The sequence below is a fragment of the Canis lupus genome, chromosome 15 (assembly GCF_048164855.1).
Source record: "Canis lupus baileyi chromosome 15, mCanLup2.hap1, whole genome shotgun sequence".
NCBI classification, from domain to species: domain Eukaryota; kingdom Metazoa; phylum Chordata; class Mammalia; order Carnivora; family Canidae; genus Canis; species Canis lupus.
The window spans coordinates 15,953,091-15,981,056 of NC_132852.1; the positions used below are offsets into that span (position 1 = coordinate 15,953,091).

Sequence of the window (27,966 nt, forward strand, 5' to 3'; positions counted from 1 at the left end):
ATGTTCTGTCTCTTACTTTCTCTCCTTTCCCTTTATTCCCTTTCACTATTTTTTATATTCCCCAAATGAATGAGACCATATAATGTTTGTCCCTCTCCAATTGACTTACTTCACTCAGCATAATACCCTCCAGTTCCATCCACGTTGAAGCAAATGGTGGGTATTTGTCGTTTCTAATGGCTGAGGAATATTCCATTGTATACATAGACCACATCTTCTTTATCCATTCATCTTTCGATGGACACCGAGGCTCCTTCCACAGTTTGGCTATTGTGGACATTGCTGCTATGAACATTGGGGTGCAGATGTTGAAAAGAGAATTATTTAACGCAAAAGTTAGTAGGATGAATTTGTAGTAGTATCGTTGACTTTAATAATTTCTCCCCTGAGATCTGCTTTCACCAGTTGGGAGAACGTTCACTTTCATCTTTTGGCAGACCAAAGGTATTGAGCCTTATGAAAGAAATAAAAGAAAAAAATCAGTGTGCTTAATTTTGGTATCTTTGTTAGGAACTTGGGTTCCACATGACTTTCTTTCATTATTCCTTTAAACTTAACTTGTTAAAACAACCACTCGATCATAGCCATAGTTGCTAGCATACCCAGCACGAGCTGTTGTTTGTACATGCATACGTATTTTTGAATATTTGAGTTGTTTCTATTTTCCCCATTTGGGTAGTTTAAAAACGTATCCCAAGTGTGGTTTTAATTCTGTAGAAGAAAAACAATTTCTTCAAAGGACAATACCTTTTTCAGTGGTACTTTCTTTTTCTTCCCACAGTCTTGAAGCCAGTAGTGGAATTACTTAGTAATCCAGATTACATTAACCAGATGCTACTTGCCCAGTTGGAGCGCAGAGAACAGATGAATGAACATCACAAGAGAGCCTACACGTATGCTCCTTCTTATGAAGAGTTCATCAAGCTTATTAACAGCAACTCTGATGTTGAGTTCTTGAAGCAACTAAGGTATTTGATCTTTAATTATACCATGACAGTAGCTACTAATTATCATCCTCTGCCTAGTTAGGTACAAAAAAAAATGTGGTTGTCAGGGAGGCAGAAATAAAGGAAGTCCATAAATCTTACTATTCAGTGACTACTAAATTTATCCAGCTTCTCCTTTAGCAGGGGGATTAGTTCTTTTTTTTTTTTTTCTCCAAAGTACCATGTTTTTCAAGTAATTAGGTTATAATAGATTGAAAGCTGTTTACTTAAACGAGTAACTGCTTAGCCACTCAGATGCTTACCTTAAAAAAACATGAAAAGGAAATGATGTGTTTTTAAAATTATGTAACAGAACATTGCATCAGTTTTCATTTTTCTTAGAAAATGCAGGCCCAGGTTTGGGAATCATGGGTTCTTGACTAATTATTTTGAGAAAATACATCCCAGGAGTCTCTTTGATAGGGGACATCAATCTTCATTATTGTTCTTGAAATGTCTTAGGGGTGACTGTGTGTTTTTGTAGATTTATTTTTTATTTCCATAGTATATGCATATACAGAATGATTTTATAGCAATGTATAATTTCTGGATTTTCTAGGCTTCTGTTTTTTTTATTTTAATTTTAATTTATTATATTTTTTAATTATTTTTTTTTTAGGCTTCTGTTTCTGTAGTTCTTCTTCTGTTTTAGTATCCCCAAGCAATAATACATGGGGAAGAGAGGCAACTCTGATATGTCAGTTTTACTTCTGATAAGTAATTTTGGTAAATTGTAGATGGAAAATAAAATGTTAGCTTAAAGGGTCTTTGAATTCTTTGAAGATTTTAGATTTGTCTAAACCTCTGAACTAGAGTGAACATTAAGGTGAGTTGTGCTGCACTAGCTTTTTAATCTGAATATATAAGAGTTATACATTCTAGAGGGTACCATGTTCTTGTAAACTATGTTGTGTATTAATTTAGGTCCTGTAAATGTATAATGATGGCTTCAATTGTATGATTGTGTTTACAGATAATTTAATTCTTAAGGGATATAATCTCTGGAGATTTATTTGTGCTTCTCTTTCCAGTGCATACTCATTTATTATAGATTTGTAATCATTTTTGTCTGAATCTAAAAATTTGTTTTTGATAATTGTGACACTTGAGCTGATTAGATAACCTAAGGACCCATGTCCCAGATTTGTTATGTGAGGTGTACAAGTTATAGCCACTCAAAGGTCATCCTCGTCATTACTTCCTTTGAAATTTAAAAGGAGTTTAAAGTGTTATGCCAGAGACACCTGGGTGGCTCAGTGGTTGAACATCTGCCTTTGGCTCAGATCATGATCCTGGGGTCCTGGGATCAAGACCTGCATTGGGCTCCCTGTAGGGAGCCTGCCTCTCACTCTGCCTGTGTCTCTGCCCCTCTCTCTCTCTCTCTGTCTCTCATGAATAAATAAATAAAATCTTAAAAAAAAAAAAAGTATCATTCCATAGAAAATGAAAGAGCTCACAATGACAGAGCACCCTGTTGCCTCCTCTTCCCCTTAAAACTGCCATCACACATTCCAAGTACTGGTTCTAGAGATGCTGTTCAAACCTATATTCCCATATTGCTCTGCCAGGGTACTCTTATACCTGTTGATCCCAGATGTACTGCATGTGGTGTGACCAGAGTAATGTGATAACCACCCTCTGTGGAATTACTATTTTCTCTTAAGACCTGGTTTGTGAACAGATGGTACCTCATGTTGATAAACTGTGGAGGCACTGCATTCCTAAGTACTCTTTCCCTTTTAAGCAGTGTTTCCACAATACAGTCAGAAGTAGACCATTTGGTAACTTCAAGGAAGTTTAAGATAACAATTTACAATCAATAATGGCAGATACTTAACTGTATCAGTATTCATTCTGTTTTTTTTTTTTTTTTTAAGATTTTTATTTACTTATTCGTGAGAGATACAGAGAGAGGCAGAGACATAGGCAGAGGGAGAAGCAGGTTCCCTGTAAGAAGCCCGATTCAGGACTCGATCCCGGGACTCAAGGATCACGACCTGAGCCAAAGGCAGACGCTCAACAACTGAGCCACCCAGGCGTCCCTCATTCTATCTCCAGACTTATGAATGAGTATTCTGTTTTGCATACCAAACAAAGGACCCCAGCACTGCCCACATGTTGACATAGATAATGGTGTAACAAAAAGGTACCAAAAGACTTTTTTCAACATCAGAAGTCATTATTTTGAGTCCTCAACCATTGGTTCTCTAAGCACAGTTCTGTAGTATGAGATGAATGAATCTTGATTAGAATTAATGGTTTCTCTTTCTCTCTTTTTTTTTTTTTTTTTTTTTTTTTAGCTTTTATTATTTATTTGACAGCGTACACAAGTAGGGGGAGCTGCAGGCAGAGGGAGGGAGAAGCAGGGCTCCCCTCTGAGCAGGGAGCCCAACTTGGGGCTCCATCCCAGGACCCTGGGATCATGACCTGAGCTGAAGGCAGATGTTTAATCAACTGAGCCACCTACGTGAGCCTGGTTTTCTTTTTCAAAAGGTACTAGTCAAAGGCTCAGGACTATTTGAAATTCTATAATTATCTTAATGTTAGCAGCTCATCATCTAGTAGGTAAAGAAGTAACTCAGTAAGACTTGACCTTTAGAAAACAAAAGCCCCAGGATGATTGGACAACCTGCTTTTGTCACAGTAGGAGCATTTTGGATTGCCTTTACCTGAGTGACTAAAGATTACACTAGGAATTCTGATTTGATATTTTCCCTTTAGAATGTGATGAAACAAAAATGGTATGAGCATTTAAATCTTTAAGAGTACTTCCTCTTAATGTCACTAATAGGATGGTACTGAAGGATGCCAGGTGTCCTGAGAGGCAGACCCCCTGTTGAGCACGGAGAGAGGCTCAAGGAGCAGGAGAAATGCTGAATTAAAGAGTATTTTTTTTAACATTGAGATATGGTTTATAACCCATTAAATCCACCAATTTAAAATGTATGATTCAGTGCTTTTAGTATATTCAGACTGCAACCATTACTTCTAATTCCAGAATATTTTCATCATGTTAAAAAGAAGCCATGTGACCATTAGCAGTCACTCCCCATCACTTCTCCCTCCAGCCCTTGGCAACCACTAATTTACTTTCTGTCTCTGGGGGTTTGCCTGTTGTGGACATTTCATATAAATGGAATCATGCAATGTGTGGCCTCTGTGTCTGGCTTCTTATATTCAGAATAATATTTTCAAGGGTCATCCACGTTGTGGTGCATATCCATACTTTCATTTCTTTTTCATTTCTTTTTTTTTTTTTTTGGCTGAACAATGTTGCTTTGTATGATTATACCACATTTTGTTTATTCTTTTGTCAGTCAATGGACAGTTTGGATTGTTTGCATTTTAAAGAATGCCTTTTGAGTATCTTTAGTAGTATTATCAGTGACTTGATAAATCGAGTAAAATAAAATGTTGTGGATTCCTAATCTCTTCCTACCACCATCTCTCTGTGTAGTATATGTGCCACCAATAAGAAGTGATGGAATAGGATGCATAGGCGGCTCAGTGGTTGAGTGTCTGCCTTTGGCTCAGGGTGTCGGTATATATGGAAGACCCCTTCCTGGTGTCTTATATCCCATCAGTTCTTATTTATTTATTTTTTTAAGATTTTACTTATTTGTTCATGAGAGGCAGAGATACAGGCAGAAGCAGCTCCCTGCGGGGAGTCGGATGCGGGACTCGGTCCCAGGACCCTGGGATCATGCCCTGAGCCAAAGGCTCAACCACTGAACCACCCAGGCATCCTCCCAAGCATTCCCCCAAATATACTCCTATTCCGTATATTTCTGTTATCTTTTGTGTTCTTCACCTTACTCTTGGGTTTTGTTTCCAACAAAGTTCATAGAGTCCATGGGGAAGATACTTGGAAGTATTTTGGTGATTAGACGATTAAACTCTTAAAGTGCCCACTCTATTAGAAATAGAAAGAATACATTGCAGATTTAGTTAAGTTGATGACTGAGTGCAACCAAAGTGATCTATTTCTCTGATCTTTTTTATAAGTTCTTGGTTCTTCATGTAAATCATGGGAATTATGGTGATAACTTCCTTTGGAAGAGCTGCAAATTTCTCTTATAACAAGGAGTGTAAACTTTCTGGAAGCATCATGTGCATTAGGCAACATCAGCTATGGGATCATGGTAGTCCTGAAGAATATATAGTCCCCTCAACAGTTTGGCAAAGAACCTTGGGAGAAAATACTGTGGAGGGCATTTTTCTCAATGATAGAAATGCACATCCAGACTTAGTTTCTGAATACTCTTGTAAATATTGCATTATCCTGAGGCATCTTCCCCGGATCTATGACTATGAGGCAATTCCTTGGGCTTTGCTGTATGATAAAATTTCAGGCAGTTCTGTTGATACAGTACTGGTATATCTTTTATCCTGGGATAGGGGCAGTGTCCTATTTATTGTATCTCAGGGTAACCTAAGGGCTAACCTTTATTCTCTGCTGCTCGCACTGATTGAACTAGAGAGGCTGCCAGGAGCAACTCTGCAGTGGCAGAGGTTGATTTTTTTTTTTTTCCCCCCTCAAAAAGGTGATGTTGCATAAATTATCTGGTTGCTGGGCTACTTATTGTTTATCTGATAGAAAAATTGCTCTCTATTTAAGGGTCAGGTCTACTTACTATTATTGACAGGCAAAATTGCTTTTTTATCAGACTCCTGTCTAAAGCCAGCATCGACGAAGCTTATCAGCTGCCTCACACTAATGGAACTGCTTTCTTCAATCATAGTCTGAACTATTTTGTTTTTCTTGTACAATTAGAGTACTCTGCTTTCTGACTTTATTAGTATTTTAGGTCACTATCTTTAAATTGCTCTTAGTAAGATTTTGAGGGATACGCTGCCTAGGGCAGGGAATGTGTCTTGTTTAAACTAAGCAGTTGATGAAACCATCCGCTTTTATTTCATACGTATTTGGGAGCTAGATGCTTATTTTCTAAAGGAAAAAATGTCATTAAACTCTCCTGGGTTTGAATGCATTAAAAACAAACAACCAAACCAAAAAACCCTTGAAGGTCATATTTGTAGTTGATTTTTTTTTTTTTCCAAGTCAGCATGAGCTGCTTTTACAGTAGGATTATAGAGCTAGAAGCACTCCCTTCGAGTACACTAAACCAGTGGTTTTTGACCTTGGCTATTTATTAGAATCACTCAGGCTTTAAAAAAATCACAGCTGGATATTTCACTGTGCTTTGTAGCTACTTCCTTTTTCTTCTTTTCTGGCCTCCAAGATGTCAAAGTGAGAATGTGGCAGCTGGACTGGTATAGCATTTTGAATTTTCCAGCATCTTCCAGTGGAAGCAGTGATCCACCTCAGAAATCTGAAGGTCCTGTTGATACAAGATATTAAAGGACAAGATATTAAAGGATTCCCACTGCCCTTCTGGGTGGTGAGATGATGACCACAGTCAAGGAAGGGGAAGCCAGAGGTCAGAGCAAAAGCACATCCGTTGGTGAAACTCAACAATTACAGCCATACTAGAGAAAGCGCTGTGTGTTCCTTTATTTTGAAGATAAAGAGGGAGTTGGAGTAAACATTAAACAGAGGGGAAATGAAAGGCTCTGCCCTTCCGGAACCTCCTAGAAAGGAGCAGACCGATTGTGGCTGGGAATATCCTCTGTTGCCTGTGTTGTGTAATTCCTCAGTGTGTTTGTAAAAAGTGCTCTATGAACGTGTTTTGCTCTTCCATGAGAAATACAGTTTCCCAGGCCTTACCCCCTCCCCACCCCCCCCCGGCCAGGAATTTTTATATAACTGGCCTGAAGTGGACCCTGGGCATCAGTGTGTTTTTAAGCCCTCCAGGTGATTATAATACATGCAACTAGAATTGAGAATCTTTTTTTAAATGGAACATTCTTGTTATGAATCTGAAGTCTTGGCTAGATGTCTTATAATTCTTGTATCCTAATTCTTTGAAAACTATCACTGTTTGAGAGAGATAGTAACTATTGAGAAGAATATTGATTAATCCCAACACCTCATTCTTTTACCATGTTTATTGTAATGAATAAAAGACATTTTATCACTGGTGTTCCTGAGGGATGTCTTTAAGTCAAGGTTTCTCAACCTTAGTAAAAATGGCATTTTGGCCCAGATTATTCTATGTTGTAGGGGTGGTCCTATTTGTTGTAGAATATTAGCAGCATCACTAGCCTCACCCAGTAGTAACCCCATAGTTGTGACAACCAAACATGTCACAGATGTCCTCTGGAGGACAGAATTGCCCCTGATTAAAAACTATTACTTGAAAAAAAAAAAAAAAAAACTATTACTTGAATCCCATGAAAAGATTGGAGATACTTCTATTAGGATGAGATTTAGATAAAGATGGTAGAAAACCCACAGAATAATGATTACTTACCAGAGTGCAGAGGGTTTTTTTCTTTCTTATATGAAAAAAATCTGTAAGAGTCAGTCCAGGACTGGTAGGAGGTCTCTATCATCCCCATGGATCCAGGCTCCTTCCAGCTCACTGCTCTGCCATCCTGGGAATGTTCCAGAGTCCTTATGGTTCAAGATGTAGTCTAGAATGCTATTCATCATATCCTAATCCCAGGAAGCAGAATGAAGGCAAGGAAAGATGTGGCAAAGGGTCATGCATTGGGTGTCTTTTAGAGAAATACCTGGAAGCTACTCATGACATTTCTGCTTATATTTTTTTCTGTCAGATATAATAGGTGGTCTTATTCTGGGAGGCCTTCGGTTCAGTTAAAAATGGTGGATTATATTACTAAGGGAAAAAACATAGATACAGAATGGGCACATAGCCATTTTTGCTACAGTACTACATGTCCTATAGTTACGGCAAGGCAAGATAGCACTACTTCCCACACAGACATTGGACAAATACTACTTTCCTGGACTGGACATTTGCTAAAATTAGAGATGCTAAGCAAATGCCCAAGAAGGGGAAGTTCTTTGTTTTTAAGGAACCATTTGTTGAATAATGTTCATTAAGTGTAAGGAAGTGTCCAGTTCATACCATCTGATCATTTTAAGAACTATGTGAATTAAGTATTACTATTCTCATTGTATAGTTGAGGAAGGTAGAGTGACTTGCCCTGGATCACTTAGCTAATATATAACAGCTGAGATTTGAACCCCTGTCTATCTGACTTAAAATCCCACATATGAAGGTGGGTAACTGGCTAGCCAGGTGGGCAGAAAAGACACAGGGGCTCAACCATGTGGGATTTCCTGCAAGTGTCAAGAGAAGATTCTGCTGTCTGGGAGCCTTTGCAGGCACTAATCCTTGCATAGAGAACAGTACTGTTCTCAGTACTTCTATGAGAAGTACCATCATCTGTTAGTGAGATAGGGATAGGCTGCCAGAGAAACAAGTCGTAAATAAAGAACATCAGGGCAGCCTGTCACTGCTGTAATTTCATTTGCTGCCAGTCTCATCTTTATTAGATTTTTCAGTTCTGGATATGTTTATTTCTGACCCTTGTTTAAAGAGTGGCATGGAGAATCTAAAAATAGTAGAGAGTCAATTCTAATAATGAATAAAAGATTTAAAATGAAAAAAGATTAAGTATTATTTAGCTTGGAGAAATGAAGGAAACCTTTTATCCAGTGTGGCCTGAGATCGATGTGTTTTCTGTTTTACTAGGATAAAGCAGTAGGGAATGGGTATAATGAATAGGTTAATTTAAGAGGTCATAATGAACGGTGGAGTGGGTTACTGAGGGAGTTTGCTAAATAGTTTTTCTTCAGATATTAAGGGGATGGATTTCATCTCTAAATTAGCTCAGTACATTCGCACATGAAGATTAATACACTAAAAATATTAACATTCCTGGAATCTCATGCCTCTTCGTAGAAGAATTTAAATATTTGGTGTTTTGAACAGTGATTCTGAAGATGCATTGTGAATCATGAGCAGTAAAATTGGGTTGTGTTATAGAGGAACATGAGAAAAGAAATGGAGCATACCTTCAGACAAACTGCTACACCATATCCGAAATCAGTAAGCATGTATAAACTGCGAAGGAAAGGTTAGCGTGGGTGGGCAGGGAGATGAGAAATCATGAAGTGTAAAACAAAGAGAAGCCTGGCAAATTTTTATGAAAAGAATAAATGAATATAAATTTAGTTTAAAAGTGCATTAAAATGCAAGGCTGCTTATGGAAAACATTCAAAAAGATCTTTCAGTTTTATAAAAAGTAAAAGTACATTGACTTCAGAATTTAATTCCTTCTCTTGGTGTCTGAGAAATAGCAGAGGGCACAGAGGTTAGAGTTCAACATATTGGAGAAAACAAAATATCTACATTTAGGAGGAAAGATAAGTATCGATAGCAATGGAAAATTTGATCTAAGAAGGCGAAATTTTTGGGATAAAGGGGTTTATGATCTCTCTAAAATTAAAGAATTTATGATGCGCTTGTAATTGAAGCACCACTGGTACTGTGGGTAAGATGTATTTGCTTTATGAATGACTATGAGAACCAGCCCAGGATCTGCATGTTCCTAGTTGTTAGCAAATACTGTTGTTGTTATGATCATCAGACCTAGGATTGCAAATAGATATAATTTCATCATGAACATTCATCAGTTAGTTGTGGCCCACTAGAATGCAATGCAGCATTTTATTTGGGGGTTTGAAGACGCCCAATAAATAACAATGCTCCTCTCTTAAGCCTGAGGTCTGAACCACGTTAGGCCTAAGAAATAAGCCAAGGGAAGACCAAATATTTTGCTCTAATTACAGATAGATGATGGAGAATGCAGTTTATATATGCAAGCAGTGACTCTATAAAACGGAGTCTCAGAATCAGACATTCTTTCCCACCTGGCTTTGTCCCTGATTCTCCCTCTCTCCCTATATTTCTGGCAGGTGCCAAGTCCATGTGCTGGCTGGCCTTGGAGGCAGAGAACACATTTTTTTTTTTTTTTTAGATTTTATTTATTTATTCATGAGAGACAGAGAGAGAGAGACAGAGACCTAGGTAGAGGGAAAAGCAGGCTCCCTGCAGGGAGCCTGATGTGGAACTGGATCCCAGGACCCTGGGATTGTGACCTAAGCCAAAGAGAGACGCTCAACCACTGAGCCACCCTGGTGTCCTGTGAGAACACATGTTCTTAAGTGGAGAACAGAAGGGCTGTGCTTCACATGCCAAGTTCCTCCTCCACTGTGGTCAGATTAAAGACCTCTTCTTTCTCTAGGGCATAGAGGAAAGGATGAAAGAGAGCTAGAGAGAGGCCGGGGATGGAGCCTCTTAGAATGAAACATCAAGAGGAGGTGGTGGGGTGGATGAGTAGTGCGCTTTAAAACAAACAAAAGTTGTGGTGCCTGTGTCCCTACTCAACAGAAAAGAATTTTATGATTCACAAGATCCACAGAAGGAATGGTAGTGAAGAGTGTAGAAGTGGTGTGCTGGTAATTTTTAAAAACTGGGTTTTGCCGGGAGGGGTAAGAAACCCTGACTTGTAGCATTTGCTGGTTTCTGTGGTGTTCATACTAAGCTGCCAGGATGACATCCTTGAATGGGATGTTGGGAAGAGATTTGCAGTAGCACACTACCATTTTATACCTGGTATCTCCACTATGCTGATAAACAATAGATGTGAATAACCTTGAACATAGATAATAATGAAATAAAATTATTAGGCAATAATGGGTTTTAAGTACTTTTGCCTTTAAAAAGCACAATTTAATAGCAAGTTTGTATAATTTTAATAATGGTAGCATTTTTTTTAAGATTTTTTTTTTTTAAATTTTTTTTAAATTTTTATTTATTTATGATAGTCACACACAGAGAGAGAGAGAGAGGCAGAGACACAGGCAGAGGGAGAAGCAGGCTCCATGTACCGGGAGCCCGACGTGGGATTCGATCCTGGGTCTCCAGGATTGCGCCCTGGGCCAAAGGCAGGCGCTAAACCGCTGCGCCACCCAGGGATCCCTTTTAAGATTTTATTTATTTATTCACGAGAGATACAGGCAGAGGGGGAAGCAGGCTCCATGCAGGGAGCCCAACATGGGACTCGATCCCGGGACTCCAGGATCATGCCCTGGGCCAAAGGCAGGCGCTAAACCGCTGAGCCACCCAGGGATCCCCAATAATGGTAGGTTTTAATTCCTGAACAGTTAACAGCTGGCTCTCATAAGCCGACATAAGCCTTATGAGGGGGCTCTAGTACAGTAGTTAGTGGCTCCACATGCTCTGCCTTTTGATGACCCTGCACTAGACAGAAATGCAATTCTTCTAGAAGTAGATGAGGGTTAACAACATAATGGGGCATCTGGATGGCTCAGTGGTTAAGCATCTGCCTTTGGTTCAGGTCATGATCCTGTGGTCCTGGAATTGAGTCCTGCATCAGGCTCCCCACAGGGAGCCTGCTTTTCTCTACCTGTGTCTCTGCCTCTCTCTCTGTTTCTCATGAATAAATAAGTAAAATCTTTAAAAAAGAAACAACAACAGCAACAAAACCCAAAAAACAACATAAGTCACCCTATAGCGACTAGTCTAGCATCTAAAGTACACTCTACCCACAGCCCTGGGCTCGAGTCAGGCCTGGATTTCACAGACCTGGCTTGTACTTGGCTCACCTGCTTACAGGCGGTGTGGCCTTGGCGAGTCACATAAACTCTGAGCCTCTGTTTTAACTGTAAAATGGAGAAAATAGTTCCTATTTCATAAGGCTATTGAGATAATTAAATGAGATGCATCAAAACAGTTCTGAGGACAGACATGCTAGGCTCCCAATAAAGAGCTAAAAATATACTGTGAGCAGCGGAAGGCAACAGAATTCTCAGATCCTGACTTGAATAGGGTTAGTGGATGAGATGAGGCAACACAATCTCTTACGTCAGAAAAACTTCACTTAAAGTATATAAGAAAGTCATTGGGACATTTTCAATACAGAACATAAAACCAGGCAACTAAAGATGATATTCAGTAAACATTCTGAATGAAAATGCTTTAGGCGAGAATTGAGAATGGAATATAACAGCATTGGTGGTACATATTGGCCTATAAATAAATAGTTTATGGTGATAATAATAGCTGATATAAAAATATGAGGAACACTAATAAAAATGAGGTGCAGGTAGCAGAGAGGAAAAATTTTGGCTTTCTTGAGGTTAGCTGAAGGACACCAGCTAGCTAGCTATCTAGTGGTGACACAGCTTTGATTGCTTTTGTAACATGTAATTTCCACGGACTTCTGGGAACTAGAAAATGAATATATGGTAACATGTTATTTTAGGAAAATTTAAAGATATAAACAAGATGGAGAAAATAGAAGACACATGGCAACTGTTAATACTTGGTGTTTTCCAGGTTATTTTTTTATATAAATAGCATGATTGTATATGTGAGTGTATGTAAGTTCGGTGTACCTCAGGCTGCTCTGGTCCAGAACTTACTGGTGTGACTCAAATATAGTGTGCAGGTGTGTAAAGATAGAGGCTTCCTCAGCCCTCTAGGTGGTTGGGTAGGACCTGGGATCTGATTACGTGTTCTGTTCAAATATATCATTTGCAGTATGTGCCAGAAATGGAAAAGGTTAGGAAGCCTGTGGAATCAGGTGCCTTCTATACACTAGAAAACTGGAACATTGGTCTAAAAGCCCTGTTAGTGGACAGAACCTCTGACGACTCTGAGTCCCGACAGAGTGATTCCCTGGTTTGTGCTACAGCTCCCTGGCACTTCCTGCTTAATAGCATTAAACACACCCCGTGAGAAGATAGCTCAGAACCTGTTGTTATCCTCAGTAATACTCAAACATAAAAACTAAAATGAAGGACTTTTTTTGGTCTACAATATTGGTGAAGATTAAAAATCTGACACCCAGGGTTGGCAAGGATGTAGGAAAACAGACAACTTCATGTCCCGCTGGGAGGGGTATGAATTACTGCCTTTCTGTAGCACAGATTTATAATATGGAGAGCAGAGCTCAAAATGTGCCTTCTTTTTGATAGTTATTATTCATAAGAGTTTATTTTAAGGAAATAATCATGAACATGTGAAGATTTCTCCACGAATGTTTCTTGCAATTTTATTTAAAATAGAGACAAACTTGGGGATCCCTGGGTGCCTCAGCGGTTTGGCGCCTGCCTTTGGCCCAGGGCACGATCCTGGAGTCCTGGGATCGAGTCCCACCTCGGGCTCCCTGCATGGAGCCTGCTTTTCCCTCTGCCTGTGTCCCTGCCTCTCTCTCTTTCTTTCTCTGTGTCTATCATGAATAAATAAATAAAAATCTTTAGAAATATATATATAATAGAGATATATAAAATAGAGACAAGCTTGAAATAATGGAATGGCTAACAAATTAGGGTTTAGTGAAAAAAAAAAGGTGACACATCTGTACAATGGGGTGACACTTAACAATCGTGTTACATCAGAGTGTTTAATAATACTGGAAGATGGTATACATTGAAAAGACTCTAAGGCCTTTTATAGCATAAATCTAGTCTTATGAAACAACAAAAAAAATTTGTTTGAAGATAAGTCCGGGGATCCCTGGGTGGCTCAGCGGTTTAGCGCCTACCTTCGGCCCAGGGCATGATCCTGGAGTCCCAGGATCGAATTCCATATCAGACTCCTTGCACAGAGCCTGCTTCTCCCTCTGCCTGTGTCTCTGCTTCCCTCCCTCTCTCTGTGTCTCTCATGAATAAATAAATAAAAATATTTTTTAAAAGTCTGTAAATACTTACCAAAAGTTAATTGTGATTGACTTTGAATGTCATGCTGTGTGTATTTTCCCATTTTCTTCAAAGAATGTAAGTTACTTTAGAGAAAGTAAAAATGGGTTCAGCCTGAGAAAATCTACCCAGCCTCATCAGGTTAGAATAACAGATAGTAAAGCCAGCTACAAAGATAACAGGAAACTATTTTTTTTCTAAGTATACATAACAGCTTTAAAATGTCATAATGATAGCCTTCTTTGAATGACTACTGCGTTCTTACTCACTAAGAAACTTTGCCTTCTAACATCTTAGGTTTTGCTCTTTGAAATTATGTTGTTAAAAGTGACATATCCTATTTCTTGCCTGGAGGGTTTCAATCACTTTGACACAGAGAAGCCTCCTCGTGTCTAAGTCAGATGTAGAGCTACAGATGACAGTATTCTGGACTAACCATTCCATGTTTATCGTAAGTGTGTACTTTCCGGGAAAATGAGACCCTGGATCTATGGGAAATTGACAGTTTACACAGCTCTGCTTTGAACCTGTCACCATGCTGCTTCATTTAAATTTCATGTACACTCCACTCTTCCCCAGAATCCCATAGAAACTGTCTTTTCCTTTGGAGAGATAACCCATGTTTCTTCATGCTTATTTAAATGAGTCAATAAGCCTGATTTTGTTGGACTTAAGTGACCTTGGTGGCCTTAGATTGATTAGGTTGAGACACTTTTACAATCGGGAGAGAAGTAAGGCTACTTTAAAATTTTGCATATATATTTACAAACACGCATACACATGATCTCATTAAATGCTGCATATCTAAAGGGTCAACCAACAGCGGTGTTGAGACAAATATGAGTTAATATTTATTAAACTCTCACTGGGTCAGGCACTATTCCAATTTTGAAGGTGCTATCTCATTTAATCTTCCTGGCAGTCCTATGTGGAACAACACTGTTACTCTTCTTTTTACAAATGAGGACTCTGGAGTTTTAGAAAGCTTAAGTAATTTTTTTCAGGGTGACACAGTAAGTGTTGGAAGCGGGATTTAAACACAGGCCACTTGGTGTCAGAGCCCGCGTGCCTAACTACTCTGCTACACTTAGCTGGGAAACAGCTTTAGTGTACCCAGCTGAAATCACCCTGACTTTATATCTTTTCAAATGCTGTAACTAAAGTCCCTCTAAATGAAAACATTATCCCTAACCTAGCACACTGAAGACTGTAGCCACTTTGAAACCATTAGTTTTAAGTTTTAAATTTTTTAAAAACCTTTTTTATGTATGTGGTATTCTAATCTGTAATATATTATTACTAATTTTATTTATTTTTTAGAGAGTGTGTGTGAGTGGAGGAGGGACAGAGGGAGAGGGAGAGAATCTCAAGCACACTCTGTGCTGGATGTGGAGCCTGATGTGATACTTGATATCATGATCGTGAGATCATGACCTGAGCCAAAATCAAGAGTCAGGACACTTAACCTGCCGAGCCACTCAGGCATCCCTATAATTGCTAATTTTAGTATAAAACCTATATTAAAATATTTACCATATTGTACACTTAAGACTAGGATTTATTCAGCTTTTGACTCTCCTAAAACATTCCAGCATGTGCACACCCAAGGCCAGCTCTAAGATAGTAATTTAAAAAAATTTTTTTTTTTTATTTATTCATGAGAGACACAGAGAGAGGCAGAGACATAGGTAGAGGAAAAAGTAGGCTTCCCACAGGGAACTCAATGTGAGACTTGATCCCAGGACCCTGGGATCACACCCTGAGCCGAAGGCAGACGCTAAACCACTGAGCCACCCAGGTACCCCTAAAATAGTAATTTTTAAAGAATTTGTGTAAGGTGTGTCTAGTGAAATGAGGCTGCTGATATTTGGGGGTGTTTGTATAAATAACTTAGAAGTCAATTCTAACAGAATTCCATATTGTTCTGAACAGTTGACAGTAAAAGGCGATAAATGTATATATTTCTGAGGTGATTATTTTGAAGACTAATTTTGTGGCATTTCAGGTGAGTTTGAGATAGTGGGAAGAATTCCAAAGTAAAAACCTGCTCTGAGTTTTTATTAACATAGTTAAGTGTTGAGAACTAAAGAGAAGTGAGGTGGTAACTTGTGCAAGAGACAATTATCTTCATGTGACCTTGCCCTGGGATAAGAGCTACTGGCAGTAAGATCTTGCCATAGCTGGAAAATAGGCAAATTCTTGTTAGTGGCTTCCTCTTAATATTGGAGTTTACATTATCATTTTGGAAGAACACATGTTATACCTGTGCACTTCGATCCGGAGAATGTTCACAAACATCAGTCCTTCAGGTTCTTGAACCCAACTCAGCACCAGCAATACCATGCACTCCTCTGGATGAAGAAAGCCGAGTGAGTGCTGATTATCCTTGAAGAGCTGGCTTCTGGAGAACTAGCAAGCTTGCTACCAAGGATAACCAGCATTTAGATGTACAGTCAACCTGATGAAAAACATTGGGTTGGGATGCTAATTCCCTGTGCCGTCAGAAATCCGCTTATAACTTGAACTCCCCTAAAACTTAATTATTAATGGCCTACTATTGACTGGCAGCTTTACCAATAGCTTCTACAGTTAACATATATTTTGTATGTGATATGTATTACGTACCATATTCTTACAAATGAGCTAAAGAGAAGAAAATATTAAAGTGATAAAGAAAAGAAAACACACTTATGATACTGTATCAAAAAAGATCTCCATACAGTTGGACCCACATAATTCAAACCCATTTTATTCAAAGGTCAGCTGTATGTTGTGAACTTTTATTGAGAATTAAAGTTGCTCATTTCCCACGTTGTCTTTTGGTATCAAGCAAAGTTGAATTTTACAAATTCAATTATCATCTTCAGATGCCTATTCTGTGCAAAGCACCATGAGGAGGGCTTGCATATGTAAAAGATGAATTGGTGTCGGCACCTTAGATTTACTCTGTTGTCGAGGTAGTCCATCCAACATAGGAGACTCATGTGGGTATAAATCGCTAAGTATGAAGCAAGAGATTAAGATCAGAAGTGGAGTGCAGATTGCTAAAGAAGTGGGTAGGAGCAAATACTTTATTTTGTAGAAGAGCGGAATCTGAGAACCCTGAGAGAGGAATGCTATGAACTAAGTATTTAGAAGTAAATACTATTTCAGCAGATAAGGGGCAGAGATTGTGTGTAAGAGGGAGAAGAAATAGAGCAGAGGCTGGGGGTCAGGAAAGAGCTGAGTGTGTGTTGGGGTATTGCATGTAGTCTGGTTTGGCAGGAAAATGGTATCCAAGAGGGATATAGAAGGCTGTGAGACTACAAAGATGATCTGGCATTGGCCATGCTTGTATCCTTGGAAGGGCCTGAGACAAGATAAACATTAATTCATATTGACTTTTTAGGGTAGCTGGAAAGTGTTTAAGAGCATGAACTTTAGAATCCAGCAGCCGAGGTTATCATTTTGGCTCAAGTACTTAAAAGCAGTGGGACTTTGTATAGATTTCTTAATCCACCTGGATAATTTCTTCTCCTGTAATGTGGGGATAATTACAATACCTATTATGAGGATTAAATGAGAGAAAGTATCTAGACAGTTCCCTGGTACTGAGTGAGAGGAATCTGTATAAAGGTTAACTGGGTATTTCATAATAATTTTTTGGATTCATTTAAGAAATTTAACCCTTCATTCGAATAGCGTGTTTCTTCAGTACCATTAATGACTCATTTGTTTCGAGATCATGAATCACTAAGAGTATCAAAAGAACAGATTGTTCAGAATATTATTTGTACCTGTTTAGTTTTACAGATGTTCTTGTATATTAAAGTTAGCTTCTTGTCTTAGTTCGGGCCATACTACAGGCTGGGTGGCTTAAACAACAGACGTTTATTACTCACAGTTCTGGAGGCTGACAAGTTCAAGACCAAGGAATTGGCTATTGGGTGTCTGGTGAGGGCCCACTTCCTGGTTTATAGAAGGCCTCCTTCTTGCTGTAACCTCACAAAATGGAAAGAGCTCTCTGAGGTCTGTATTTTTAAAGGCAGTCTTAATCATTTTAAGGGCACTACCCACAAGGGCTAATCACCTTCCCAAGGTCTCATCTCCAATATCATCTCACTGGGGATTAGGCTTCAACATTTGGTCCATAGTACTGAGTGCCTCTTACATGTTTAGTGCCAATCTAGATCCTGTAGGAGAATATAAGACACCATCCCAGTCTTCAAGAGGCTCATGATTTAGTTGGGGACAAAAAAGGTAGCATATCTTTCTATGGATAAAGCCACAAGCTTCTCTTAGGCTCAGGTGTTATTTCTTAGAGAAGTTTAGGCCCTGAAAGGACTGGACGTACCATTTCACAAGTGCACAGCACTCTGTGGAAATGTGACTCTTTAAAACAGCAATATAAAATAGTAGATAAATAGGTACTGTTGTGGAGCAGAAGTAATTTAGGATTTCAGAGAAGAGAAATATTAATGTGAACTAGAAGGAAGAAGTACTATATATAAGACCTCGTTAGGTGGACAAGTAGGGAGATTGTTTCCAGAGGGAAACAGCATGAGCCAAAAGCCTAGAAAGTGGCTGTAGTTTTGGGAGGGGAGTATAGAAACTGCCCTGGTTGAGTGGATAAAATTAACCCAGGAAACAAAAGGTGTTGGCCAAGATGCAGAGAAAGGAAACTCTCTTTTACACTGTTGCAAACTGGTACAGCCACTATAGAAAACAGTATGGAGGTTCCTTAAAAAGTTAAAAATAGAAATACCATATGACCTAGCAATTGCACTACTAGGTATTTACCAAAGGATACAAAAATACAGGGACATAAGCCCCTCAATGTTAATAGCAACATTATCTACATTATCTACAATAACCAAAATATGGTAAGAGCCCAAATGTCCATTGACTGATGAGTGGATAAATATATCCATATAACATATACATATATAATGGAATATTACTCAGCCACCAAAAGGAATGAAATCTTGTCATTCACAACCATGTGGATGGAGCTAGAGGGTATTATGCTAAGCAAAATAAGTCAGAGAAAGACAAATACCATATGATTTCAATTTTATGTGGAATTTATGAAATGAAACAAGTGAACATAGCAGGGGAAGAGAGAGGCAAACCAAGAAACAGACTCTCAACTATAGAAAACAAACTAATAGCTACTGGAGGGGCAGTGGTTGGGTGGGGATGGTTAAATAGGTGATGGAGATTAAGGAGAGTACCTATTGTGTTAAGCACCAGGTGTTATATGTAAGTGATTATTCTATACCTGAAATTCTGCACTTGATACTAATATTACACTGTATGTTAACTAAGTGGAATTTAAATAAAAACTTAGAGTGGGGGAAAGAAGCTGACCTGGTTCAGTCCATGTTTATATGGAGGAGAAAAAGAAGTTGGGTTGGATAAGAGGGATGGTGCCAAGTTGCAGAGTTGACTGCAGGCTGGAATATAGAGTCATTGGTTTGGGGAGGTCACTGGAAGTGTTGAGCAATGGAGAGAGGAGATGACTGTGGTCTTTTAGGAATGTTTTGACAGGCATGCTCCTGGTGGTTTGGGAGGAAGGATTGAAGTCCAGAAGGCAATTAGGCTATCTAGCTAGTGCAGTGGCCCACATGTGAAAAGGTTTGGTGACAAATGGAAAAGAAAGGAACTTAGAGATTCAAAGGACAAGTCAATAGAGCTTTGAGACTGATATTTACTGTTGGGGAAGATCTCTAAGATAGGATTTTGAGCCTAGAAAAACAGAGGTTGGTGCAGAAATGGCGAGGTAAAGAAATCGTATGGTGTGTTGCACAAGGTAGGTTTAGTTTGGACAGGTAGAGATAGGTAGGCAGGCATGGAGGTAGATATATAGAAACAGTTTGGAAAATGTTTTAAAATGACTCCTAATTCTACCCTTTTAATAGGGTTGCCCTTCATTTTCCTTTGTCTCTATTTTGCACTGTAGCCCTGGTTCCTTTACCTACATATTTACATATCTGAATTCACGAGTGTACATAACATTTTGCATCTTAAAATCTATCATTAAAATCTATATTTATGTAGTTTTTATAATGATAAATATTATTGACTGTTTTCCCCCTTAGTCTTCTGTATCCCCAGTGCTTTCTGAAAGCAGAGACCATTTTAGTGCTGTTCATTCCTAAGCGTCTAGAACATAGGAAATGATTAACAAACATTTCATGAAAGCATATTGATCACATAGATTATTGCTTTTCTTGGTAGAAGTTGCTATAATAAGCATGTATAAGTGTTTTTGTTGTTGTTTCTATTAAACCTTATGATAAGTTCCTGAGATGGGGATTGCTGCATGAAAAGACATTGTTTATTTGCAGGTCATCCCAATGGCAATGACAAGGATGAGTTTGGACACAGACATGTGCTGCACTTGAATGAAAAGCCAGTACTTTCTGCTCATAGAACTGAATTCCAGGGTTAAATTTAAGACTCAGGGAGAGTTAGACTTTGATGGTCCCAGGTTTGTGTATGCTTCTTCTAAGCTGTTTCCTCATCCATTCAGTAACGAAAGAAAAAGCACCTAGGAAGCTATTGTGCTTTACCATTATTTGGAGGAATGAAGGCAGTTTCATCAGAAATCTTTATTTATCATATAATGTTCTAGCTAGATTCCCATTTGGAAAACATTGCTGAGGGTGTATTTAGCCATTCTTGATATATGGAGTCTTCAGGGAGCTATCAGTTGGGATGGCACTTGGCCATGAGAAAAGTTGACTTACAATGTGTTAAACAAAGTTAGGGATTGATTTTCCTCATGTAATGAGACATCATAGGATAGGTAACCTGGGGGTGTTATGATGGTTCAGTGATGTCACTGGAGATTTAAACTCCTGTCTACTAATGTCACCATCTTTGCTTGTGGCTTTCATCCTCTTGGCTGCTGTGACTTCATCCTGTTTCATGCAGGAAAATGGAGGAAAGGCAAGGACAAGAGATTGAAAGGGCTTTTTTGTGGAGCCTGTCCCTTTAGAATGCTTTCCTGGAATCCACAGCCAGCAATTCTGCTCTTTTCTCATTAGCTAAAACTACAATTGACCCTTGAACAACACAGATCTGAACTGTTGCAGGTTTTTTCGATAGGTACAATACTGCAAATGTATTTTCTCTTCCTTATGATTTGCTTAACATTTTCTTTTCTCTAGCTCTATTATAAGAATACAGCATATAATACAGTGTATGTGTGCCTCAACTGCTTATGTCATTATTAAGGCTGCTTGTCCACAGTAGGCTATTAGTAGTGAAGTTTTTGAGGAGTCAAAGTTATTTATGGATTTTCAAGGGCTTGAGGACACGGGCACCTCTAACCCTCACATTTTTTCAAGGGTCAAATGTTTATCAGGTTATCCCTAACTGCTAGGGAGAAGGTTAGCATTTTTAGCTGAGTGTGTTGCTTTCCCTGATAAAAATGATTTGGTTTGTGAGGAAGAAAGAGAAGAAGAATGTTGGCAACCAGCAATGTTGGCCACAATCTCCAGGTGACATGCTGACAATGCTTCTAACAGCCTTTTCTTTGAGGTGGTGAGAGGGGAGCATTGATATTTTTATCATACAAGTGGATGAATAAAAAGATGTGAATTTGTGAGGAGTCCATGAATAGCTACGACTATGATGAATTTATGTCTGTCCATTTGGGTTTTAGTTGAAAAGCAAAATAATGTATCAAGCCAGCCAAATATGGCATTAAACCTTAGGATGCTACAAAGTTAATGTTTAGCAGAGTATGAATTAATATTGAATAGCTTTATCATGGGCAGACTCTTAGTCAATATAATGAAGGGCTTAGAAACATTCAGGCTAGAGGATTTTGATTAGGGCAATACTTAATAACCATTGTATGGCTCTTAAGAACTTGGGTTTAGGGATCCCTGGGTGGTGCAGCGGTTTGGCGCCTGCCTTTGGCCCAGGGCGTGATCCTGGAGACCCGGGATCGAATCCCACATCGGGCTCCCGGTGCATGGAGCCTGCTTCTCCCTCTGCCTATGTCTCTGCCTCTCTCTCTCTCTCTCTCTCTCTCTCTCTGTGACTATCATAAATAAATAAAAAATTAAAAAAAAAAAGAACTTGGGTTTATAAAGCCCAGCTCAAAATAGCCATAACTCTAGGATTATACCCAGCACTTAGAATGTACACTTTTATTTTTCCTGACTCAGAGGTGGGTTTCTTATCTTTAAAGATTTTAATTTATTCATTTGACAGAGAGAACGAGCAGGGGAGGGGCAGAGGGAGAGGGAGAAGCAGACTCCCTGATGTGGGGCTCAGTTCCAGGACTCTGGGATCATGACCTGAACCGAAGGCAGACACTTAGACACTGAGCCACCCAGTCACCTCCCTCAGAGGTGTTTTCAGTTACACATACATATACGTGGTACTCTACTCCAGTGGGTTTTTTTTTTCTCATATTAAACTTTTAATAACTCTCAAAATTCTGTGACAGATTTTTGGTCAAATTGTTTCTTCTAAAAAGTACTGATGTTAAGAACTAATAACTTAAAACTGCCACACGCACACACACAAAGACAAATGGCCCACAAAACATTTTCCTTTCCTTCTGAAGGTTTTATGATGCATCGTTATTATTAACCAGTCTTTTACTATTAAATGACCAATTGACACATAGTTCTGAGACCAATTCTTCCACCGCTGATTAAGACTGGAGTGACAGGTATTAGGGATAATAATCATTTAGCCTTTGAGTTTTCTGGGCAGACTTGGTGACCTTGCCAGCTCCACCTGCCACCTTGTCCATTGCTTTTTTTAAAAAAAAAAATTTATTTGTTCATGAGAGAGACACAGAGAGAGAGAGAGAGGCAGAGACACAGGCAGAGAGAGAAGCAGGCTCCATGCAGGGAGCCCGACGTGGGACTCGATTCTGGGTCTCCAGGATCACGCCCTGGGCCGAAGGTGGTGCTAAACTGCTGAGCCACCCGTGCTGCCCTTGTCCATTGCTTTGATGACACCCACAGCAACTGTCTCATGTCATGAACAGCAAAATGACCCAGAGGAAGATAGTTAGAGAATCTCTCAACACACACAGGCTTGTCAGGAACCATTTCAACAGCAGCATCACCAGATTTCAAGAACTTGGGACCATCTTCCAGCTTTTATCCAGAACAATGACCTATCTTCTCCTTCAGCTCAGCAGACTTGGAAGCAACGTGAGCTGGATGACAATCCAGCACAGGTGCATATCCAGCACTGATTTGGCTTGTGTGGTTCAGGATAATCACCTGAGCTGTGAAGACAGCTGATTCCATTGATAGGTCATTTTTGCTGTCACCTGCCATGTTGTCACAATGAACATCTTTGACAGATACGTTCTTGACATGGAAGTCCACATTGTCCCCAGGAAGGACCTCACTCAAAGCTTCATGGTGCACTTCAACAGACTTCACTTCAGTTGTAACATGGACTGGAGTAGGGTGACCACCATGCCGCATTTAAGAACACCAGTCTTGACTCTGCCCACAGGGATGGTAACCAATACCACCAATTTTGTAGATGTCCTTGAGGGGCAGACACATGAGCTTATTATTTGGACAAGATGGTGGCAGGATGCAATCCAGAGCTTCAAGCAGTGTGGTTCCACTACAGTTTCATCTTTACAGGTGACTTTCCATCCCTTGAACCAAAACATGTCAACGCTTGGCTCCAGCATGTTGTCACCGTTCCAACTAGAAATTGGCACAAATGGTACTGTGTTGGGGTTGTAGCCAGCTTTCTTAATGTAGGTGCCGACTTCCTTAATGGTTTCCTCATATCTCTTCTGGCTGTAGGGTGGCTCAGTGGACTCCATTTGGCTAACACAAAAAGTTAGTTGTTTTCACCCAGTGTGCAAGCCAGAAGGGCATGCTCACAGGTCTGCCCATTCTTGGAGATACCTGCCTCAAATTCACCAGTACCAGCAGCAACAATCAGGACAGCACAGTCAGCCTGAGATGTGTCTGGAATCATGTTTTTGATAAAGTCTGTGTATCCTGGGGCATCAATGATGGTCACATACTTGCTGGTCTTGAATTTCCACAGGGAGATATCAGTGGTGATACCACATTCATGTTCAGCTTTCAGTTTAGCCAGACCCAGACATCCTGGAAAGAGCCCTTTCCCATCTCAGTTGCCTCCTTCTCAAATCTCTCAATAGTTCTTTTGTCGATCCCACCACATTTGTAGATCAGATGACCAGTAGTGGGAGACCAGCCTGAACCTGCATGTTCAGCGATGACCATGTTGATTGAGTCTTTTCCTTTCCCATTTTGGTATAGATTTAGCAGTGGTTTTCACACCTGTGTTCTGGCAGCAAACCCGTTGCAAAAAAAGCTCTACTCCAGTGGTTCTTAACTTTCTGTGGATGGACAGAACCATCCAACAGAACTTTCTGCAAGGATGAAAGTGTTCTGTTTGCACTGGTCAGTATGGTCTGTGAAGTGCATCTGGCCGCTGAGCACTTCAAATGTGGGTAGTACACCTGAGGATCTAAAATTTTAGTTAGGTAGCTACATGTGGCTCAAGGTCACTCTTCCAGACAGTCCAGATTTAGAAGGTAGAATCAACAGGCTGTAGTTATCATGCAGGGAGAGGAGGGTGGTGGTGGTGGGGGGGTGGTGAAAGAGGAGGAAGAGTTGAGTGTAACCTTCAAGTTTTCTGTCTTCAGAGAAGGGGCAGGTGGTGATGCATCTGGTATAAGGGACAGAGTGGGGGTGAGTTCATGGTTTTACACGAAGGCCTCAGCCCATGGCACAGCACCTGGCCTGTTGGAGGTACTTAATCCATGATAGATGGCTTTAATAATACTTCGGCAGGATTTATAGTTCCTGTGTTTTATTTGATTAGTACAATATGCAATCTAAAAGGTATCACTGAAAATAGTATTTTCTAACTATTCGATCTTTTCTTCTCTCTCTTTCAATATCAGGTATCAAATTGTAGTAGAAATAATCCAAGCAACTACAATTAGCAGTTTTCCCCAGCTGAAGAGGCACAAAGGTAAGAACCGATTTGTTTTCTTCACATACGTTCTAGAGATTCTGAGTCTGTCCTCAGTCAGTGTGTTAGCAAGTATGAGCATTCTTCTGGCTTATATTTAAATATTTTCATTTTATTAAACTAATAGTATAACAGCAGCATTAGAGAAAGTAAACATAAATTCATGCTAACAAAAACCTTTGTGTGTTTCTTTAAACTTTATTCATCTGTAGTCATAATTTTTCAAAGACTGAAATCATTGGGTACATAGTGCTGCTGTTTTTAAAGTAAGCATGATTTTACAGTTTTTTTCCTCATTAAAATTTAATCGTAATATTCATTAATATTTCTAACTTGAAACATCTTGATAAAGGACTCCAATTGAATCGATATTTCATAATCTTCTTAACCTTTCCCTTTAGTTAAGATTTGTGTTGTGAATAACTTCTTTCCTCCTTCTACATTAAAAAAAAGTTCTATTCCCCCCCCCATTTGGTTCCTTCATTTTTTGTAAAAGATTTTATTTATTTAATTGACAGAAAAAAATAATTGACAGAGAGAGCATGCACATGCACACGTAGAGCGGCAGGGAGGAGAAGCAGTCTCCCCACTGAGCAGGGAGCCCAACAGAAGGCTTGATCCCAAGATCCTGGGATCACAGCCTGAGCCAAAGGCAGATGCTTAACCAACTGAGCCACCCAGGCACCCCCATCTGTTACTCTTAAATTAAGACTTTTAACCAGGCATGATAATGAGGAATAATTAAGGTGTGAAGCTGCTCTCAACACACTCATAGTTGGCCTGGGGCTAGCATATATATCCCCCTCTCATATATGAAGTCGAAGGCCATATCATAGTCTAGATTGCAGGTCTTGCTTCATAGCTGAGAGGCAGTAAACACCTACCCTGTAGACTAGCCTTTCCATGAAAATCTCCAGGCCCATTCAAGTCCCATCAGAGTGTTAAAAAAAGGAAGAGTTGGGCTAGAGCCTCAAAATGTATCCCCAGATTTCTAAATGATGCAAAGGCAAGAGGAAGCTTGGCCTGGGGACTATTCCTTGTGTCTGAGTCACTGACTGAGGTAGGAGCTGGGTATAAAGGAGGTGAAGGTACAGACTAGGGAGAGACACTAATTCTTAATCTCTGCCCAGTAAGGAAGATTGTACAAATTTGTTCATTAAAAAAATGGTCACTCAACACTGATGAGGTGATGATGATATAGGACTGGACAAAACAAAATCTCTGCATTCATGCCCCTAAATGAGATTGGGAGGCACTCAGACAAAGAACAAATCAAATAAACATTTTAGATGGTGATATGTACCCTGAAGAAAAAGAAAGCTGTGAGATATGGGGTGTATGGAAGGGACAGCTGGCTCACTGGAGGGGGAGGAAGATTTGCATTCAGATAGGGCCATTGGAGAAGACCTCACCTACTTGGTGACCTGGGAGCAAAGACCTAGGGGCTTGAGGGTGTTTGTGGAAGGACAGGTATAAAACTCCGGGACAGAAGCATGCGGAGTTTGCTTGAGTTCCCTGTGTGGCTGGAAAGGGGTGAAATGGGGAAGATCAGAGGTGGCACAGGACCCCATTCTGAAGGGCCTTACTGGTACAGCTGGGACTTTGGCTTTTAGTCAGCATAAGGAAGGAAGTAACTTCAGAGGCTTTTGAGCAAAGGAGGTTGTGATCTTATTGATTCCTGCAAGACTGTGGGCTCTGTTTCTCTCCTTTTTTCTTACTCTTCCTGCAGAGAAGATGCTTCATTTTAGACATATTTTAAAGAGGATATTAGAGAATTCTAGTTGCCACCATTATCTTTCCTCAGTGTTCTTCCTTGTTATGTGAGTTTAGTCAGAGATCCCTTTCCTTATTTGTGGTGTATTAGTTCACTAGGGCTGTGATAACAAAGTAGCACAGACTAAGTGGCTTAGACAATAGAACTTTATTTTCACACAATTCTGGAGCCTGGAAGTCTGAGATCAAGGTGTCCAAGGTGTTGGCAGGGTTGGTCCCTCCTGAGGACTGTGAGGGAGAGGTCTGTTTCAGCCTCTTTCCTTGGCTTATAGTTGGCTTTCTCTCTATGTCTTCATATTGTCTTCCCTCTGCCCAGGTCTTTGTCTAAATCTCCTGTTCTTGCAAGGACACCAGTCATATTGGATGAGGGTCCACACTAATGGCCCCATTTTATTTATTTTTTAATTAAAAGTTTTTTTAAAGATTTATTTACTTCAGAGAGAGTGCATGCATGAGAGAGGCGGAGAGGGAGAGGCCAACTCCCTGTTGAACAAAGAGCCCAATGTGGGGCTTGATCACAGGACCCTGAGATCATGCCCTGAGCCCAAGGCAGATGCTTAACTGAACCACCCAGGTACCCCTAATGTCTCCATTTCAACTTAATCACCACTGTGAAGACCCCCGTCTCTAAGTACAGTCATTCCAAGGTACTGGAGGTTAGGACTTCATGAATTTGAGAATGGGAGGTGAGCTCAGATAAGCCCATATGTTGTTATTAAACATTGTCAGTGACACTTCTTCCTTTCATGCTTCCATTTGCCATTTGAGCTGCTCTCAACTGTCTTGAGTATCCTGGCCTCCTCCTCCCAAGCATTGGGGAAAAGGCAGACAAGCTGAGCTCTCTTGGAGCCTTGGCGCTATTTTGCTTTGGGACAGAAAACAGAGGAGACTGATTTCCTTCTCTGAGGTCACTGGTTAGCAGTGATTATCATCATGTCCACAGAGTATAATACTGAAATGCATTTTAGTCTTCTTGCTCTTTGCAAAGATAAACTGTTAAGATTAGTCTTATTACATACTTGGTGTTTAACATGAACATTTAGCACAAGAATGTATGCATGTTTTAGGCATATAATGAGAAATTAACTACTAAGAATGTATTATTAATTTGATGTATTCTGGTTGCATTTTGATTATAACTTAAGTATTTAGATTATAGTATATGTATTAGTTTCCTAGGGTTTCCATAGCAAGGTACCGCAAACTGTCTGGCTTAAATAAAAAAAGATGCGTCTGTCACAGTTCTGGAGGCTAGAAGTCCCAAGTCAAGGTGTCAGCAGGGCCATGCTCTTTCTGAATGCTCTAGGGAAGAAGCTCTCCCACTTTGTTCTCTTAGCTCTTGGTATTGTCAGCAGTCCTTGGGCTTGAAGACAGACATGTCACTCCAGTCCCTGCCTCTATCATTACATGGCATTCTCCCTGTGTCAGTGTCTCTTTTTTCTCATAAAGATACCAGTCATATTGGATTAAGGCCCACCTTAATTAAAATGAGCTCATCAAGGGCACAGTAGGTGGCTCAGTGGTGAGTGTCTGCCTTTGGCTCAGGTCTTCATC

At 39.8% G+C, this 27,966-nt stretch overlaps 1 protein-coding gene across 6 annotated transcripts in view; it reads left to right on the forward strand.

Annotated features, from left to right (window-relative positions):
- SNX25 (sorting nexin 25) overlaps positions 1-27,966 on the forward strand; it is a 142,307-nt gene that overhangs the window by 51,631 nt on the left and 62,710 nt on the right. For all 6 annotated transcript variants that reach the window (XR_012007486.1, XR_012007487.1, XM_072775975.1 and 3 more), the window contains 2 exons: positions 782-968; positions 24,569-24,639. Coding sequence is in view for 4 of the 6 variants with exons in the window: in XM_072775975.1 (XP_072632076.1) it covers positions 782-968; positions 24,569-24,639 (258 nt within the window). In the remaining 2 variants the exon portion in view is untranslated. The remainder of the gene's footprint in view (positions 1-781; positions 969-24,568; positions 24,640-27,966) is intronic.